This window comes from Ambystoma mexicanum, chromosome 5p (genome assembly GCF_040938575.1).
Source record: "Ambystoma mexicanum isolate Mex_15411 chromosome 5p, UKY_AmexF1_1, whole genome shotgun sequence".
NCBI lineage: Eukaryota > Metazoa > Chordata > Amphibia > Caudata > Ambystomatidae > Ambystoma > Ambystoma mexicanum.
In genome coordinates, this window is record NC_090930.1 from 726,825,702 (window position 1) to 726,845,222 (window position 19,521).

The following is a 19,521-nucleotide window of genomic DNA, read 5'->3' on the forward strand; positions in this document are numbered from 1 at the left end:
GAGGAGCGTAGGATGGAGGATCAATGCGATACTTGCATAATGCAAGTGGTATAGACACATCTCCTGAGCTGGAGTTCAGCATACCAGTCCCAGGGGACCATGCCAACTCCTCTTACAGGCGACTTATGTGGAGAGTCGTTGATTATTTGGGCTGGTCTAGGCCTCCTATGCTTTTGATCGGGGTGATCTAACAGACATTTTTGATCAGGGTCCACCTACAGATCCTGGTGTGCCATTTCATGTGGCTCTGCAAAAAAGGGTGGCCAGAAATTGGGAAACCCCGGAGACTAATCCTGCGGTGAACACATTTCTGACAAGAAAATACTGCGCCTCCAGTAGCGACCCCGGCTACCTGTCCACTCTCCCCACTCCTAAGAGTTTGGTGGTTCAAGCAGCCACTGCTACCTGGAAACAGACAGCGTACCCTACCATCCCTCCTGATAGGGACGATAAGCGCCTGGATGGATGGGTCGCGCAAGGTATATTCGGCTGGGAGTATGGTGTTAAAATCGGCCAACTCCACTTGTGCCTTAGCAACATTTTCGTACACTCTGTGGGAGTGCATCTCTATGGCGGCTGAGCATATTCACAAAGAGGAGGAAAGGGACGGCTTTCTGGCAGTTGTTAAGGACGGCAAGGAAGCCATGTGTGAATCCCTTCAGTATGGATTGGATTCTACAGATAGCGTCAGCAGGTCCATGGCTACGAGCACCGTGATACGCAGGTTTGCGTGGTTGCGGAAGTCGGGTTTTGCACCGTATGTGCAGGCACGACTTCGGAACATGCCATTTGACGGGTCTCATCTTTTTGGCAGCAAGGCTGACGAGAGCATTGAGAAGTTGCAGAGCTCTAAGGCAGCCGCCAAATCTTTGGGCGCGGCTGTCGGGCAACCTCAGCTTTTTTGTCCTAGCGGACAGCAGTGGAGGGATAGATCTTTTTGCTGCTACCCCTCATTTGGAAGGGCGAGGGGAATGGCCAGTCAAAGAGGCCAATGCAAGTTCCCTCGTGGTGGACGAGGTAGCGGTGCCAAGCCAGCTCAAGCAGCAGCCTCTTTGCCATCAGGCTCTGCAGCAGCCGCTTCAAAACCGCTCTGAGGCCGTCAGTCACAGCTCACCAGTAGGGGGGCAAGCTGTCTCAGCATCTCGAATAATGTCGAGCCATTACTTCAGATGCGTGGGCTCTGGAAATAATAGCCCACAGTTACTGCCTTCCTTTTATTTAGAAGCCTCACGACAATCAACCAGGCAATCGCTCTTTGAGGATTGTGAATTCGCTCCTTGTGCAGGAAATCTTGACCCTGCTAGAGAAAGGCGCTATAGAACCAGTGCCTGTGGCGGAGAGGAACAAGGGGGTTCCATGTAATAATGTCGCCACAAAAATCTCGCCATGCAAAAATATCGCTGAAAAATGGCCGTTTTTTTGTGGCGACATTATTGCATGGAACATGCGGGGGACACCCCCGCAACCCCCATTTTTTAAAATTTTTTTGGCCCCTGTCCCCATATATATGGTCACCCAAATAATATTGCCACGACATTTTCGCGGCGATATTATTTACGGCGACCATATATATGGCGATATTATTACCTGATACCAACAAGGGTTGGTATTCCCCATATTTTTTGATTCCCAAGAAGGACTGGGGACTAAGACCCATCTTGGACTTGAGAATTTTGAACAAGTTCCTCAGCAAGGACAAATTCAAGATGGCCACTCTTTCTCAGATCCTCCAGGCCCTCCAACTTCAGAATTGGTTGGTATCATTGGACCTCCAGGATGGTTATTTTCATGTGCTGATTCATCTCAAGCACAGGAAATAACTGATGATCACCATTTGCAAGGACGCACTATCAGTTTCGAGTCCTGCCTTTTGGACTGATTTCCGCACGAAGGTCTTCACCAAACTGATGGTGGTGGTGGTGGCAGCGCATCTCAGGAGAGGGGGGCTTCACGTCTACCCCTATCTGGACGACTGGCTGATTAGGGCGTGTTCTCCCGAACAAGCCTTGGGTCATCTCAGCGTCACCTGCCACTCCCTTCACAGACTGGGCATCTCCCTCGATTTCAAGAATTACCATAGGACACCTTCCCAACGGCTCCAGTACATAGGTGCTGTATTAGACACGGTCTTGGGGAAGTGCTCGACACCCAGGGTGAGGGCTCAAGACATTCTCTAGATGGTAACCAAATTCCAGAACACCCAAAGTCTTTGGGCCTTCAACTTCTTGAGATTGCTCGGCCTCATGGCATCCTGCATTTTTCTGGTGCCAGAGGCCCGACTGAGAATGAGATCCCTTCAATGGGCTCTCTGGATTCAATGGCCCCAGTTCTCCAGCAAGATGTCAGACCATCTTCAGATTCCAGTCAGGTTCTCGCAGGATCTGCTGTGGTGGGCCTGCAAGGAAAATCCTATAAAGGGGGAACCTTTTTGGCAACCATGGCCATAGATAACTGTAGTGACGGACGCTTCCCTCACAGGGTGGGTAGTTCACACCAATGATCTGACCATCAGTGGTCGTTGGTCTCCATCGGAGTCCAAACTACACATCAATCCTTTGGAGCTGAGAGCAATCAGGCTAGCACTGAAAGCTTTCCTGCTGTCTGTATGGGGAGAAATGTCCTGATAATGACGGCCAACACACTGGCCATGCATTACCTCAAGAAAAGAGGGGGGGTCGGGTCACTTCCACCGTGCAGAGAGGAAATGCAGCTCTGGTACTGGGCAATTCAAGAGGGAATCTCCTTAGTAGCAGTTCACTTTGCCAGAGAGGAGAACACAGACCTGGACGCTCTGAGCAGGCAGGGTGCAGTTTCCCACGAGTGGAAACTAGCTCAGGATGTCCTTAAAGAGATCTTCGCCTTTTGGGGAACCCCTCAAGTGGATTTGTTAGCAACCGGTGCCAACCGGAAGTTCTGGCGGTACTGCTCAAGGGAATTTTCTCCGAGAGAAGCTCTAGGAGACGCCTTCGTGGTGGATTAGGAATTCCCACTACTGTACGCATTTCCTCCAGTCCCCGGCATTCCTCAAGCTCTGAGGAGGTTAAGACAGTTTGGGACCCACATGTTCCTCATTGCTCCGGATTGGGCCAGGAGGTTGTGGTACCCAGATCATATGGGCATGTCCATCTGTCCTCCGATGCGTCTTCCCCGAAGAGAGGATCTTCTCTCGCGAGAGGAAGGCCGGGTTCTCCATCCAGAGGTCAACCTTCACGTATGCTTTCTGAAAGGTTGAGATATAAGGATTGGGGCCTCCCGGGTGACGTAATGGATGTGTTGCTTTGTGCCAGGTCGGCCAGCAACGAAGTCTCTGTACCGTTGCTGTTGGAACACGTTCTGTGACTGGTGCAGAGGAAAGAATGTTAATCCTTTTCATTGTTCAACTCCGGATGTTTTTTCCTTTCTGCTTTCTTTAGCACACAAGGGTCTTCAGGTGGGAACCATTAAAGGTTACCTAGCAGCGCTCTCCACCTTTGAGCGCTCATCTGAGGAATGCTCTAATTTCAATATTGCACTGGTTACTCAGTTTCTAAAAGGGCTCACAAATGTGTTCCTGCCATCACCATTGGCAACATCTGCCCGTAGAGTGAGCGAGTTGCAAGCATTTTCTTCCAAGCCACCCTTTGCTATATCCCACAAGGACAGCGTTGTGTTGAGAGCAAGACCCTCCTTCCTACCTAAGGTAGTTTCAGACTTTCACATGAGTCAGAAAATTGTGCTACCTGCCTTCTATCCTCCTCCACATCCTAGTAAGGAAGAGGAAAGCCTTCATAGGTTGGATCCTAGGAGAGCGTTAAGCTTTTATATTTCCAAAATGTCCAAGGTGAGAGTGGACGACCAGCTCTTTGTGGCTTATACCGGGCACAGACTAGGCCAGGCTGTTTCTAAACAGATCTTGTCTAGATGGATCATCCTCCCTATTTCTGAAAGCTATAGTTTGGCGGGCAATGACCCTCCTGAGGGCTTGCATGCTCATTCCACCAGAGGCATGGCTATGTCGACTGCCCTGCAAAGGGGTGTCGCTATTAAAAACATCTGTGAAGCTGCAAAGTGGTCTTCCATACACACGTTCACTAAGCATTATTCCTTGAATACTTCCCATGCTCAGAATGTTGCTTTTGGTAAAACAGTGCTTTACTCTGCCCTCTAAATTTCAATGTAAAAAATTCTTCTCCCTCCTCCAGTCATTGATGCTGCTTTGGGAGTCTGTCAAAGATGAGGACTAAGTTGGAGGACACAATCCATTTGAAGAACAAGTTACTTACCAACTGGTAACGTTCTTTCAACTGGATGTTCCTCCAACGTATTACTCATTGCCCTCCAAACCTACCCTTCTGCAGAATTTCCCATGCTATTACAGCTTTCGTTCCAACAAGGCTGAGTTTGGGCAGGCCCGATTTATGGGCACATGGGCTACACGAGGAGGGGAAAAAAACAGAACTGAGGCAACGGGCGCCGTGCGTGCTACTTATAACATCCAATGACGTCACCCTCAACAGAGGCCTTCGAGGGACATCGACTCGACACAGGGTGCCCTCTGCCGAAAAATGTCCAAGCAGCCGAAGCTGGACACTACAATGTCAAAGATGAGGAATACGTTGGAGGAACATCCAGTCGAAAGAACGTTAGCAGTTGGTAAGTAACTTGTTCTTCTCGCTCCCCCACCAATGTCCCTTTAGTAGCCATTTTCTAGCATGAGGAAGACTTTTGTCCTTTGTCAGTGGCCTAAATGCCTACCTGGTCTTTCTAAGCCCTGCAAACTGAACCACTGTCCAGTTCGCTCCTATGGACAAACCCGCCAACCACTTTTAAAACTCCAAAAACTTAAAGTATCGCTGTGTATGCACTGTGTGTATCTACAAAAGTTTAATACTTGTATAGATAGTTGTCTGGGACGTTTGGGGACACTGTACTGAATTGTAATTAATTACCCTTCTATTTTCGAGGGCACTGTTTGTGTTTTTGATGCATTCTTTCAATTAATTACCTGTGTTTCTCGCGTTTATGTTTTTCACCTCGGAATACTTCCTGTTTTTAATAATCGATGCTAGATTTAGTACTCCTCTTTTCTGTAGATGATTCTTTAATGCACAGCATTCATATAAAGTACATAGTGTGCGCAAGCTGTACCTTTTTACCAGCCCTCTCCTCTCCTAAAAGTAAAGCCAAAATGCCTTGTCGCATTTACCAATATGAGTGTTTTGCTAAGTTCATGGAAACCCTGTACTACATATAAACGTTCTTTTTTTTGTAAGCTATCACCAGATGACTTAAAAAGAAATCCTAGCAATGACAGTGCCTGGTAATATGAAAACAATTTTCCTGTACAAAGCCTGACTTTAATTTTTTTTTATTTTTTTTTATTGCTGATGCCATTGAAATTATAAAAAGCACACTTCAGGAGCTTCTCGTCCACACCAGCGATCTCAGATGTGCACCATATCCATATTCCCTTATAAGCAGTAATTTGGGCATCGCCTCAAAGCTTCAGTTCTCGGTTTTCATTGCTTTTTAGGTTGTGTCAAATTCCAACAAAACTGGGTGCAACAGTTTGTAAACTGCTTTTTGTATCATAAAACCGCATTGGGTAAGCTGAATGTGGGGAACCCAGTGGAAGTGCATTTTATTGCATTTCTTTTAATCGCCACAGTCCCATTGGTTTTTCGCTCTTGGTATTTCCAATCTATGATTACCTGGATGATGGTGGTACAGTTGAGTGAATATGCTATACGCATATTGATGCATTTAAGATCAATTTAGAAACTTTTATGAAGTTGTTTTTCAGTGGAATCCTTCCCTTCTTTCCTCTCCAGCCCGTTAACAAAGGTGAAGTTGATTAACGAACTGAACCAAAGGGAAGCTGAACTTGGAGTGCAGGAAAAGGTCTCCTGGCATGCAGAATATAAAGACAGTGCATGGATCTTTCTAGGTTAGTAATTGTTGTAAAGGTGTTTGATATTACGACACTGTTGGTGCTTGAAGTACTCATAACTAAGGCTCCCTGTTTTATGGCGTTTATTATTTCTTCATTTCCATCTGTATTGATGCATGTTTATCTTTGGTCATTTATAGCTATATTTAACAACATTGACCATTTTTCTATAAAAATTAAGTTGAAGACATGTATTCATATGAAATATTTACACTAATGCTTGGCAAGTCCAGCTTCATTTTGTCCAATGTGATACTCTTATTACGACTTCATTTTAAAATGAAAGTCCTTCATGCCAGATACCTCCTGCTTCTAAGTGCTTAAACAATAAGTGGTCTCGAAATCTCCAATGTTGCCACAGAGTTAGTTATTTATCAGCAAAACATGACATACATGTCGCACCAAGCTGTAGCGTTCTTTTAAACAATCAAAAAGCAGTTTAACTGTTGGGTGCAGAAGGAGGTGGCGCCAGTACTTAAACCCCTGCGTTGCACAGTCTTTCATAGACTGCTTTTCTTGTATCTGTGACCTGTGTACATTTTCTCTGAGTGCTCACACAGTGCACTATTGTAGCGAGATTTGCAATTACTGTTATCTTTATATAGCTGTACATGATATTTGTGCCTCGCTCCATGTGAGTGGCTGGTAGCTCACTTTTGAAGCAGCACATTTGGTTTATTTCTCAAGTCTTTAAAAAAGCTTGTGCTGCTAGGGAACTACATCTCCCAGCATCCGTTTCAGTCCATAATTCCGGTGACCAGGCGCACCTGCGCTAAGCCCAGTCCTCGCCAGTCATCGTCGTTAACGACGCATCAACGTCTCTTTCTGCTGGATTTCCACCTAATGGGTATTGTTTCACTTTTCACTTGTTATTGGAGTTCATTTTGCTGTACCACATGACCATGGGCTCTCTTGTACTTCTGTGTACAAACAGAATTGCGCTGTGATAGATTCCAATCGGGCGCTCACACACCGGACCAGGACCTTCGCCCTCAGCCTTAGATGAAGCGCGCCATTAGAATGCTCTTTTTTAAAATTTCCAATGAATTCAATTTGATATGGCCCATAACCCGCCTCGCACCCCCTTCTTCAAATACCCGGGTCACAATGGACCATGAACCAGGCCTGTTGGTGAGAATGCAATATTTATTTATTTTAAAATTCAAAGGAAATAATACAATATTAATATTGGGCAGCAATCCCCAATTGGGTGATAATTACAATGTAATTGAAGAAATACACTTGGTTAACGACCTACAAGAACATATCCAAAGCACAATTAATAGGAGCAGTTTTGAAATACAGATAGATAGCACCTGAGTTAAGATTTCCCCCTGCAATGCTCTCCCAAACCACAATAAATCGAATTTGGAATGGACAGAAAGAAGCAGCAGGGACTCAGATATGAAATAGCAAACAGAATCAAAATCCTTCCCTCACAAAATAAGATGCAAAACGGATTTTAAACCCTTTGCAATGGCATAAAATGACACTCGGATTTTAACAAATAATTATAGGTGTAATTAAATAATGATGTACATATGTTTTATCACAGTCTCAGGCATGTCATATCACTAGCAACTATAAGGTAAGGTATCACACAAGGCATATAGTTCACAAAGCAGGTTGAAATTGAAAACACAGTGCTGTCAAATCACATGGAAAAGTTGTATCTTAACAAATTACATCGGCAGATTACATATTTTATGCAGAGCATGGCAGTCCCACCATCATGTCTGTAGGACTTTGTTTCGCCCGTTTAATAGTGTTTTGCGATTTTCAGTGATAAATATTTGACCTAAAATTCTATAACTTTATACATGGGTATGGATGATCATAAGGCATGCAATTATTGAATTTCACAGTGGCATCATGTACACTTTTCTCAAACTGTCCAATTCTCTGCCATTTCTGTTCCCAATATGGCAGTGAAGGCTGCCGCGTCTTAAATTAAAAACCACCAAATGACATTTTAACTGTTAACTTTTTACATTCCTGCAAGTCCCATTACAAAGATCAGAGTCTTAAAAGTTTATTAATAAAATAGTCTTTAGAGCCAAAATGGTCAGCATTGTTCACCATATAAGGGCATAGTTCCAAAGCTGCTATTGAGTTGGCTTTGAAGCTCCCAGTAGAAGTTGCGGGGACGTGTAATTTCCTATTTCACATGTCCGTGACCCAGACTTTCTATTGTAAGAGGCCTCAGCCCAGACAAAATTCTGATGAGCATGTGCTATGCGGCCTTCGGGCCCATTCAAAATTTTCCAAGGTAGCAATTATCCCCCATGTGTCCTAGAATCTATTTTGGCTCCTTCTTTCGGGGTTAGGCCACTCCTGTTGTCAGCCAAATGTCCCTTGAGCCATGGCAGAAACCTGTTTGGCTAGTTTTCAGAAGGCAGCCCATGTCTTTATTTCTTATTTTGTTTTAAATCAAAAGCAAGCCTGTTGAATACAACATCCCATATATGTTTCCAAGCAAAAAACCCCTTTACATTGCTAGGCCAAAACCGGGCCTTCTTTCTTTCAACATTACACTTTTAAAACCAGCATTTTTTCTTATTTGCAAAAGCACATTTGAAGTCTGCTGGGCTGACCATTTCAAAAGGCTTTCTCTCTGAATTTCCCACATTGTTTTGCAGCCCTAGTCAGCTTCACTTATGCAACAATCTGTTTAAGACACAGGTCCCTTGAAATTGACATAGGCCCAGAGAGCCAGAGTCTCTTTTGCAGCATTGATATTTGACATTTTGTAACTCAAAAGTCAAGCTTTTTCCAGTGAAACTGAAAATGAAGCTTCTTTTGATTTCTCAGATTTGGCTGACACAGCCTGTTATACAGGGATAATGTTGTAGTTTGCTGGAGCACAATCTGGATATGGGTGGGCATGGCAGGCCCTCATTGATGAAAACAGTGTGATGTTGAACAGATGGAAATAGCGTCGGGGCGCCATCATTATAAAGGCCAAATATTTCCTTTTTCAAGGGGAATGTGGATCAAGCAACAAAGCAGTGCTGCTTCTCAATTTTCTTCTTGGTGCATGTAAGCAATACACTGACAGGCTTTCTCAGTGTGCCATCCTGTTCCATCCTGTCCAATAGGTGCTTGGCAAGATGGTGCAGCCATCATTTTGTAGCTGTAAAACAGCGTTTTGATGCGTGGCAATGGTGCTCCAAGGAGTCAGCACATCCATTTTGCTGTTAACTGCTTAAGTGCAGCTGGATGATGTGAGGAAGTACTGCTGAGTGGGTAAATATATTCCACAGCGCTAATTAACAAATCTAAGCGCTCTAAATTAGACGATACTGATTACTGTCAGCCTACCTCTGATGCTATCTCTAAACACAGTGAGGCTCCCCCCAAGGCCAAGGACTCTTGAGTGCCTCACCCCTTTTGTTGACATAAATAAAGCCATAAACAGTCAGCTGGCTGGCCACGGTACTGAGCCCCCACTTCCCCAACCAGTCGGTGTCAACTGGTCAATCACAGCCTGATAAAGAGCAGTTCCTCGGCTTTTGAGGAAGATCATACCACTACTCATGTAGAGGATTCCACTTCACCACCACAAGCAAACCTTCCCAACCAGTTCCCAGCTATCTTGGGGTTTAAAGGAACCAATCTCAAAGCAGGGATTAAAGGAACCAATCTCAAAGCAGCCTTGTTGAACATGAGATCGTTAATTGTTAATGTTGTCTGTTCTGTGAGCGCACTGAGGCCTTTGGGTGTGTGGCGCAATACAAGAAAACTATAGATTTAAAAAAATATATATTTATTTGTTTGACTCGCAAGTCTTTACAAAATTATTAAAACACTAATCTACTTTTCAATCATACAAAATATATAATAAACATTTCATTTCACTCAAGATTACCAGTATTGTACTTATTTAAATGTATCTTTTCGATCCCCACTCTTTCTCTTTCTGAGGCTACTTTAATTTCAAAGCATTAATTTCAGTTTTTTAGCACACGTAACACTGCAGATTTTAATGCAGCACTAGAGCCTGATATTATTTTGTCCCCAAAAAATTCTGAGATAAGGTTTTCTTCGTGTTGCGCAAAGCTCCTGAAAAAAATAGGCGTAAACTATAGATCTACAGTTGATCTATTGGCTAGGTCCCTCTGTTTCTCCTTAGTGAGGCGTGCCTCTTGCAGTAGCGCTATATCTATCTTTTGGCAGCTCAGGTATGTCTTGATCCTATTCCTCTTAATTTAGCTATTGAGCCCCTTGACATTCCAGGAAGCTATCTTGAGCACTTCCGCCATGGATAAGATCTACTGTGTGACCTAGTAATCGCAACATGACCAGCCACCCAACAGTTGCCCAGCTCGGTGCCTTGTGCTCAGGCATATTCGGTTCTCGCTCCGTTCCCACCTACCTTGTCCTCTGGTGTCTGGAGTGCAGCGAATGGATACACAACAGAAATAACAAAAACCTTACACGGGTAAAGGGCGCTCTGCACTGTACATCTGGTTTATAGGAGTCTGTGTTGTCTGTTCCTGCTATATACTAAGAATTGGCATCAACAATATCTTTTTCATGTGGGTTTGGGAAGGCCTACAATTCTGACATTATTTCTTCTGGCATGACCTTCCGAATCTTCAACCCTCCCATCTAGGTTTTTCATTTGTTGTTGTAATATTACTATATCTTTTGTGTACTCTTTCAGGCACTCTGTAGTCTCTGCAACCTGTTTTCCAGGGTTCCTGTCCGTTCAGCTGCTGACCTGACATCTTGTCTCAGAAGGTTCACGTCTATGCTGATGGCGTCCATTTCTTCTCCCAGTGCAATTTTCAGGCCCGCAATAGTTGCTAGAACTTGCTGGTCCCCCTTCTATTTTCTCCGGCTTCATTTGTCGGGTTGGGTCTAGTAGCGTAGTTGTTGTGCTTATGCTGGCTGTTTCGCAAACGTGTCTAACGTGGGTTGTTTAGATTTGTTTTTAGAGGTTTTGGCCGCCATGTATATCTCTTAAGTGACTGTGCTATGTGCCACATGTCGGCAGTTTTGTTGTTATCCTATACGTTCAAGGCCTGTCTTAATGCTTGGCTGTATCCCAGTTCTGAAAGTTGGGCCCCGGCGGTGTGATGTAATTCGGGTGCACTTCTATGAAGTGCTGCTGGTGTCTGCAGTGCTAGTGTGATGGTGCACTTTTTTTTTCACTTGTGCTTAGTATGGTACGTGTCTCTTAATTTGTAGGCCGTCTCAGAGATGCCACCAGGGATATGGGTTTGTTTGCTTTATTGTTGCCTTGGGACCCGCCGTGTTCTGATTCTACGCGTTGACTGCACTGCTGTTAGCTTATTTTCCCGCGTTCTGCGGTATGTTTACAGCCACTCCCTCGCGTTGTAAGAGACTTGGGTGGATGATTGTCCATGTGTTCTGTACTGTGTCCTCACTCCGGGTGTACCCCAGCGGGTCGCGGACTGTGTGGTTATTCCCCCTTGCGTTCCACGTTGCTGTCGTGGCTTGTTATAGGGGCTATCTCAGCATTATGGTGCAGCGCGTCGGCTTAGTTATTCGGTTACTGGTGTTACTGTTCCCTCCGCTGCTTGTGGTGTGTTGTTGACCCCAGCAGATCGGCTTCTCTGCTGGTTTAGTGCTACTAACTCTGCCCGACCCAGTCTCTTGTTGGCCTGGGTAAACCACAAGTTCTGTTCGTGCCGGCTTTCCCTTGCCCCTTAACTGGGTGGCTGTATTCATGGTCCGCCTTTGATCCGTGACATTGCAGGAGGTGAATTTAGTGCCTTTCCCTCCAGCTCGACAGCCACATAGAGCACAGGGATGCTCAGGACCGCGGCTGCTGGCTCAGCGTGGGTGCATGGCGGCTGTACTTCCTTGATGGTGCCGCTTAGGACACTTGCGTGCATGCTCCTAGTTGCATATTCCTCCCATTCCCAGGGCTGCGACCACAATATTCCATTGCTGCGGCAACCACTCGGCTGTGCTACGGGCCCTCCTGTCGTCACAACAGCCATCCCACCTTACTTGCGGCACACTGTAGAAATCTGCGGTGCCTTTGTATGTTGCCCGCATGTTTACTTCTCCGGTTTGCTGTGGCTCAACGCACAGTACGCTCTGCAGTGTCGACTCAGGTTCTCCGCACATAGGCACTGCGACGGAGTCTGTGCCTGTTGCCATGGACGTCCTCCGCCATCTTTGTTGTGTGTACATACTCGCGGGGGTTCGTGTCACCAGGCCCATTCTCCTCTTTACGGCTACCGAATCTTTCTAAACTTTGCCCATATATTTTCACGTTGTTGCTCGTCGGATCACGTCACCAATGGGCCGTAAGTCTTTCAGGATCTGCTACGTTGGCACAGATCATGTTGGATCGAGCAGGAGCTTCAATTAGAGCGTCTTCACTGCATGGTTGCTTGTCCACGCCCCCCTATGGGACCTGAATGTTGTTCTTATCAGACTAATGGGACCTCCCTTTGAACCATTGCACAAGGCTAGCCTTAAGGCACTCGCCTACAAGACCGCCTTCCTAGTGGTGATCACCTCTATAAGGAGAGTTGGTGAACTGCAGGCCCTTTCAGTTCAGAACCCCTTTGTCACAATTCACAAAGACAAGGTGGTTTTGTGCACACACTCACGCATTGCGGGCAAATTTATCTCAAAGTTCCATGTAAACCAGTCCATAGAACTACCCTCCTTTTTCCATAACCCCACTAACATGGCAGAAAGGAGCCTCCACACACTAGATGTGAGGCAGTGGTTATTTACTGTCTGGAAAAGACAAAGCTAAGAAAGACAAACCAGTTCTTCGTATCAGTGGCAGCTGGTAGTGAAGGGGACCCAGTCTCTAAGTCAGCTATTTCCAAGTGGAGTGTAAACTGCATCACACTGTGTTACACTCTTGCCAAGAGAGATCTACTCTTCATGCCTAGAGCTCACTCGACTCGGGGAAGAGGGGCTACCATAGTATTCATTGCAAATGTTTCTCTAGATACCATTTGCAAAGCTGCAACCTGGAGTTTTGTACACACCTTTACACAGCACTACTGCCTAGATACACACTCTAGGTCTGATTCTCAGGTGGAACAAGCGGTGCAAAGGCATCTCTTTGCTACTGTTCCTTCACACATCCCACCACCATCTCTGGGTACTGCTCGCTAGTCTATACACAGCATGTGATTCTAAGCAGACTAGAAAGCTCCCTCACAGCAGAAAAAAAACAACCAGTGGGACCTAGACGCATGAGGTATTTTGGGTACACTACACTTCACGTTAGAGATCGTGTTAGTCATGCCCATGTCAACGTCCCTTTTGATCTTCTAAAGAAAGATGCAATACTCTGCGATTAGCACTAGATGTCTGACTATATGCACAGCATGTGAATCTAAGCAGATACAATCATCAGAAATATGATTATGGTGAGTAATCTGTCATCCCCGATTGCCAACAGCCAAAAGATTGTGAAACCATACAGAGACAACAGAGGCACAACTCCCTCTTTTTGTGATGTAAACTGGGGGAAACCTGTCGCCCAAAATGCCAACTGTCAAAAGGCCATAAGAAAAGGCAGTTATTGTTCAACTCTCCTTCCAAGAGAGATTGGCATGGAGAATCTTAGAATCAGTTGCCCTCAAATTTGAATGTAGTTGTAGGAGTTTTCTTCCTGGAGGGCGAGTACCAGGAAGGGGACCATAGTAGTTAGTCCTGGCAGTCGAGTATATCACGAAAGAAGAAGATGGTTTGATGAAGTATACTTGTGGTAGAAAGATGTGGTGGAAAGACCTTTGTTGAATTAAATAACTTATTAACATTATCATTAGTTTGACAAGCTGTGGTATCACCAAGAGACGTTGTTTTGCTATCCTGACAAAAGTAGTTAATTGAAGAAGGTGTGATATGCTAACAATTGTTGGACATTTTGAAAAGAACAATTGCTTTGGTTTTGAACTTATGTTATGAAAGAAAGACATTTACCTTTCCAAGAAGGGTATTGTTGAAAATACCAGTTGTTTTGAATCGTGAGAAACATGTGTGGAAAAGACATTTGCTGTGTCCCAGGGAAAGACACAGTGGTTGGAAGTTTGTGTTACCTTAAACAGAACCTTGTTGAGTCAGAACTGTGCTCAAAGTATTCCTGAATTGATCCAGGGGACGGAAATCCAACCCTGGTCAAAAGGAGTGCCTTCAGATCGCTTTAAGTTTGAACTGATAAATTGTTTTGTGTAACTAAAATTTCTCCAGCATGGGGTCTGGCATGGATTCACATGCTCATGAATATTCCCCGTCGTCAGGCTGGGAATCCTCGGTAAAGAAAAAACCAGTATCAGTTTCGTTTCTGATCTGTCTTTCGTAGTAATAACCAATCACTGGTCTCTGCGTCATACTGACCACAGCCAATGACTGCCCTCTACCTAAGCACCGCCTCTGGCAGCCATCTTCAGATTTTTACCGCACGTTCATGTGTTGGGATCCTCGTGCTATTGCTCTCGAGCGTTAGTGCTATTTTTTCGCGCTTTTTCACAAAAACTTCGATTCTTTCGGTCAAAAGAGCCTCAAGCTCCACCGATCCTACATCCGATCAACGGGGACCCGTGTCGGATTCATCTGTGCCCCTCAAGGGTGAAGATTTCGTCGAGCTACACTTCGGAGGACTCCAGAAGCTTCTCAGGCCCGGTCTCGGAGATGGCCCAGGAGAAGGGAAGCTCGACGCCCGGAAAGCTGTTCAGGGCCTGCCCTGGATGCCAGCTGCAGAACGTCTTCAAGGAGGACGAACACTCTTTCTGCCTTTACTGCCTTCATGGGGACAAGACGCACGTGGAGAAGGACTGTGCGTTTTGCGGCAACATGTCGGAACGGACCATGAAGGACCGCCATCAACGTCTCGCCAGCTGGCTGGAGGGTAAGAGCCCGTCTGGCGAGAAGAAGAAGAAATCTGAGCGGTCTTCTAAGACCTTTGAGGGCGCCCCGGCGACGGGGGCCCAACATAAGGCCAAGCACCGCGAGTCCGCTGGCACCGGGAGCGCCGAACGGTCGGGCTCTACGGGCGCCAGGCAGGGCGCACCCTCCCCGGCACCATCAACCACGAGCCAACGCTCTGGGTCGGGTAAGAGGAAGGCCGAGCACCCGGCGAAGCTCCTGGAGAGACCCCGGTCGAGCTCTAAGGCAGAGGAGGAGCGTGGCAGTGCCCCCTCCCTCAAGGATAAGGCGGTGAGCGCACCTAAGGTGGTGAAGGCCTTGATCCATTCGACCAAGCCCTCTATCGAAACGGTCGCGGCGGCCCTGGCCCAGCCTGTGGAGGCTGCACCAGTGGTGGCGGCCTCGGGGCCCAGAATCTCCCTGCCTCCTCGGAGGGAGTCTTCTTTCGTGCCCATCGATAGGACCCCCGTGAAACCCTCCGTGGGGAAGAAGGGGGGGCAGGGCGTCGTCGTAGATTCGGCCTCAACCTCAGAAGAGGAACTGATCGAGGTCTTAAGCCACGGCCTAGGCGTGGAACAAGACCAGCCCGTCGGATTGGGCCCCGACGCAGGTGACGACGACGACATCGTCGAGGATACCGACGGGGCCCCTGCTCGCCCGTCGGATTCCCCTCTGCCAGCGCCGCAAGACAACTCAGCGGCCATTTTGTTGGCTATACAGTCCTTATGCTCCGAGATAAGGACGAGACTACCGTTACCGACGGAGGAACCTCTCCCGTCGGGGGATCCAGAACCGGGACCTTCTGGTGTTCCCCCTACCAAGAAAAGAAGGATCCATCCACCGCCTCCTTTTCAACCGTCGCGCCCCGTCCAGCCCTCCTCCCCGTCCACCCGAGGGGATGATACGGGGACTGACACGGCAGCGACGGGTACGGACGACGAGGCATACGACGAGGATTTTCCGTCGTCGCCTCCCACCAGGGCTTCTCCGCCCGACGAGATTGGATCGTTCCACTCAATGATCGCCAGGGCATCCGAGCTTTTCCAACTCTGCCCTGAGGAGAAGAAAAAGGAAGGCTTCCTTTACCAACGGCGCGAGACCAAGAGGAAGACGGTCCTCGCAGTGCCTCTGTTGGACGACATTTGGGATGAGGGCCTTTCCCTCCTCAAGAACCCTTCCACGACGCCAGCGAAAAGAGACCGGTACGAGAAAAAGTACCGGGTCCCGGACTCGGCCCCCCTATGCCTCCGGGCGCAGCCTACCCCGGACTCCGTCGTCTCCGCGGCAGCCAGGAAGAAAGCGGGGGGGGTGCGGCCTCCACGTCGACTTCCCCGCCGGACGGCGAGGGAAAGAAATTGGATGCCATGGGACGCAGAGTCATCTCGTCGGCGGCGACGACGATTAAAGCGGCCAACGCCTTGGCTATCGTGGCCCGCTACGACAGGGAACTCTGGTACAAGATAGCTCCCCTGCTGGATTTTCTGCCGGACGACAAGAGGGCGGAGGCCCTTGAGATCCTGCAGGAAGGTGAGGTGGCCTCGGACCACGCCATCACCGTGGCGACGGACATCGCCGACACTGGGTTCCGCCAGATGGGCAACGGCGTTTGCCTTCGACGTCGCGGATGGCTCAAGGCTACGGACTTTCGGCAGGACGTCCAGACCAGGGTCCTGGACATGCCCTTCGACGGGAACAACCTGTTTGGGAAGACAGTGGACGATTCCCTTCAGGCCATCAAGGCGGATACTGAGACGGCCCGGGCCCTTGGAGTACTGCAGCAACGGCGGACGCCCTTTCGGAGCGGCGGAGGCAAGGGCGCCTCCAAAGGTTCCGGCGGCGGTTTCGCTTCCTACCGTCAAGCGGCCCGCTCGTCGTCGCAAGAGGCCTACAGAGGACGAGGCAAGTCTGGCGGCCCCCGCCGTCGTCGCCAAGGAGGCCAAGGCGGCAAGGCCGCGTCCAAGCAGGATTGAACCGGCCGTGGGGTCGGGCCCCCACCGAAGCACCCCGGTGGGAGGCCGGCTGGCGGGCTTCGTCAGCGTGTGGGAGTCCATCTCCACCGACCGTTGGGTGCTGGACGCCCTGGCCCGGGGCCACGCGCTCGAGTTTCAAAGAAGGTGCCCGCGCGTCCCCCCCGTGGCCAGGAAAGAACTTCACGTCCCTCAACTTCTCCTGGAGGTAAAGGCGATGCTCAGAAAGGGCGCCATCGAACTCGTCCCAAAGAGGCTTCGGGGCTCCGGAGTCTACTCGCGTTACTTCCTCGTGAAGAAGAAGACGGGAGGATGGCGCCCCATCCTGGACCTGCGACGCCTGAACAAGTTCATCAAGGCGCAGAAGTTCCGGATGGTCACCCTCCAGCACGTCCTGGGTCAGCTGGAGGAAGGAGACTTCCTATCGTCGTTGGATTTGGAGGATGCCTACTTCCACATTCCCATCCTAAAGGGGCACCGAAAATTCCTCAGATTCGTGGTCCAAGGGCGTCATTACCAGTTCAAAGCCCTTCCCTTCGGACTGCGGTCGGCACCCAGGGTTTTCACCAAGTGCCTCGCACCGGTGGCGGCGCAGCTGCGCCGCGAGGGGATTCACGTCTACCCCTACCTGGACGACTGGCTCATCCGCGCCAAGACGAGGGAGCTCGCCGTGGTCCACACGGCAAGGACCGTCCAACTCCTCACGGACCTGGGATTCTCCGTGAACTACGCCAAATCCCACCTGGTGCCCGCGCAAGTCGCACTGTTTCTGGGAGCGAGGCTCGACACAGTGTCCCTTCTGGCCTCCCCGTCGGAGGAGAGGACCAGGACCATCTTGGGCAAGGTGCAACGGATGTTGGTGGCCGACGCGGCCAAGGTGAGGTCCATCAAGTCCCTCCTCGGGATGATGTCTTCCTGCATCTACCTCATTCCCATGTGCAGGCTCCGGATGCGCCCGTTGCAAGAGTTCCTGGATGCGCGCTGGATCCAGACGACGGGCAGCTTCGAGGAAAGGATCAAGCTCGACGAGAGTTTCCGACGAGCGATACGGTGGTGGGGCACCCGCGCGCATCTGACGGCGGGCATGGACTTCCAGACCCCAGCCCACCAGGTGACTGTGACCACGGATGCCTCCCTAGAAGGGTGGGGAGCGCACACCGAAAATCTGCACGCAAGGGGACTCTGGCTCCCGACGGAGAAGTCCCTGCATATCAACGTCCTGGAGCTCCGTGCAGTGTTTTGGGCCCTCAGGTCCTTCCTTCCGTCCCTCAAGGGCAAGGTGGTGAGGATCTTCACCGACAACACCACCACCATGTTTTACATCAGGAAACAGGGCGGAACCAGGTCCCCAGCGCTGTCCAAGGAGGCGCAGGACCTGTGGCATTGGGCCGTCGCCCAAGGGATTCTTCTGGTGCCGTTTCATCTGGCAGGGATAAAAAACACCATCGCCGACTCACTCAGCAGGGAGCTGCGCTCGTGCCACGAGTGGGAACTACGGCAGGATCTGGTGGATCGCCTCTTCCGACGGTGGGGCACACCCCAGATCGACCTGTTCGCGACGGCGACGAACACCAAGTGCCGGAGGTTCGCCAGCAGGTTTCCCCAGACGAGGAGCATGGGCGATGCTTTCTCGTTCCCCTGGGAGGGCCTGTTCCTCTACGCGTTCCCTCCCTTGCCTCTGCTAATCCGGCTCGTCAACCAGCTCAAGAGGTCACGGTGCAGGATGATCCTCGTCGCACCTGCGTGGCCGAGGCAGATATGGTTCCCGGACCTTCTGGACTTGTCGGCGTCCCCGCCAATCAAGCTGCCGGCGGACGCGGATCTACTCTCCAGGGAAGGAGGCGCCATCCTCCACCACGACCCGAAGTCGCTGAACTTGCAGGCCTGGCTCCTGCAGCGCTAGAGTTTGGAGGATACGACATACCGGCCGATTGCAGAGAGGTTCTTGCAAAGGCCAGGGCGTCCTCGACTCTTAAATGCTACGGACACAAATGGAAGAGGTTCTCTGTCTGGTGCCACGCACAGAAGATTAACCCTCTACGGATTACGGCTCCCCAAGTGCTGCCGTACCTGCTGACGCTGGCCAAAGCTGGTCTGGCACACGCGTCCATCAAGATTCATCTTGCTGCGATCTCCCGATACACCAGAACCACGGGCCGGACGTCCTTGTGGTCTCATCGTCTGGTGAAAGAGTTCATGAAGGGACTGTTCAGATCGTTCCCGCCGGTGAAGGCTCCGGCCCCGGCGTGGGAGCTCAACGTGGTACTGACCAAACTCATGGGACCTCCGTTCGAGCCTCTGCACTCGGCCCCGTTGAAGTTTCTATCGTGGAAAACAGCTTTTCTCGTGGCCATCACCTCCGCACGACGAGTGGGAGAGATCCAGGCCCTTTCCTGCGAGGCCCCGTACTTGACTTTCCACGACACGAGGGTAGTGCTCAGGACGCACCCCTCCTTCATGCCCAAGGTACCGTCGGACTTTCATCTCAACGAACCCTTGGTGTTACCTGTGTTCTTCCCGTCGCCTTCGTCGCCGGCTGAGAGGACTTTGCACTCGCTGGATGTAGCTAGAGCGCTGAAGTTCTACGTGGACCGCACGAAAGGTTTTCGGAAGACGTCACAACTCTTTGTGAACTTTGGACCTGTCAATCAGGGGAAGGCTCTCTCGAAGGCTTCCATCTCCAGATGGCTCTCCGGCTGTATCATGTACTGTCACCGGTTGGCAAACCGACCGCTGCCTGGCCGTCCGAGAGCC

General features: G+C 49.4%; 1 protein-coding gene across 2 annotated transcripts in view; it reads left to right on the forward strand.

Moving 5' to 3' along the window:
• RBMX2 (RNA binding motif protein X-linked 2) overlaps nt 1-19,521 on the forward strand; it is a 292,888-nt gene that overhangs the window by 80,848 nt on the left and 192,519 nt on the right. For both annotated transcript variants that reach the window (XM_069613106.1, XM_069613107.1), the window contains exon 2: nt 5,811-5,926. In XM_069613106.1, the coding sequence (XP_069469207.1) occupies nt 5,811-5,926 (116 nt within the window). The remainder of the gene's footprint in view (nt 1-5,810; nt 5,927-19,521) is intronic.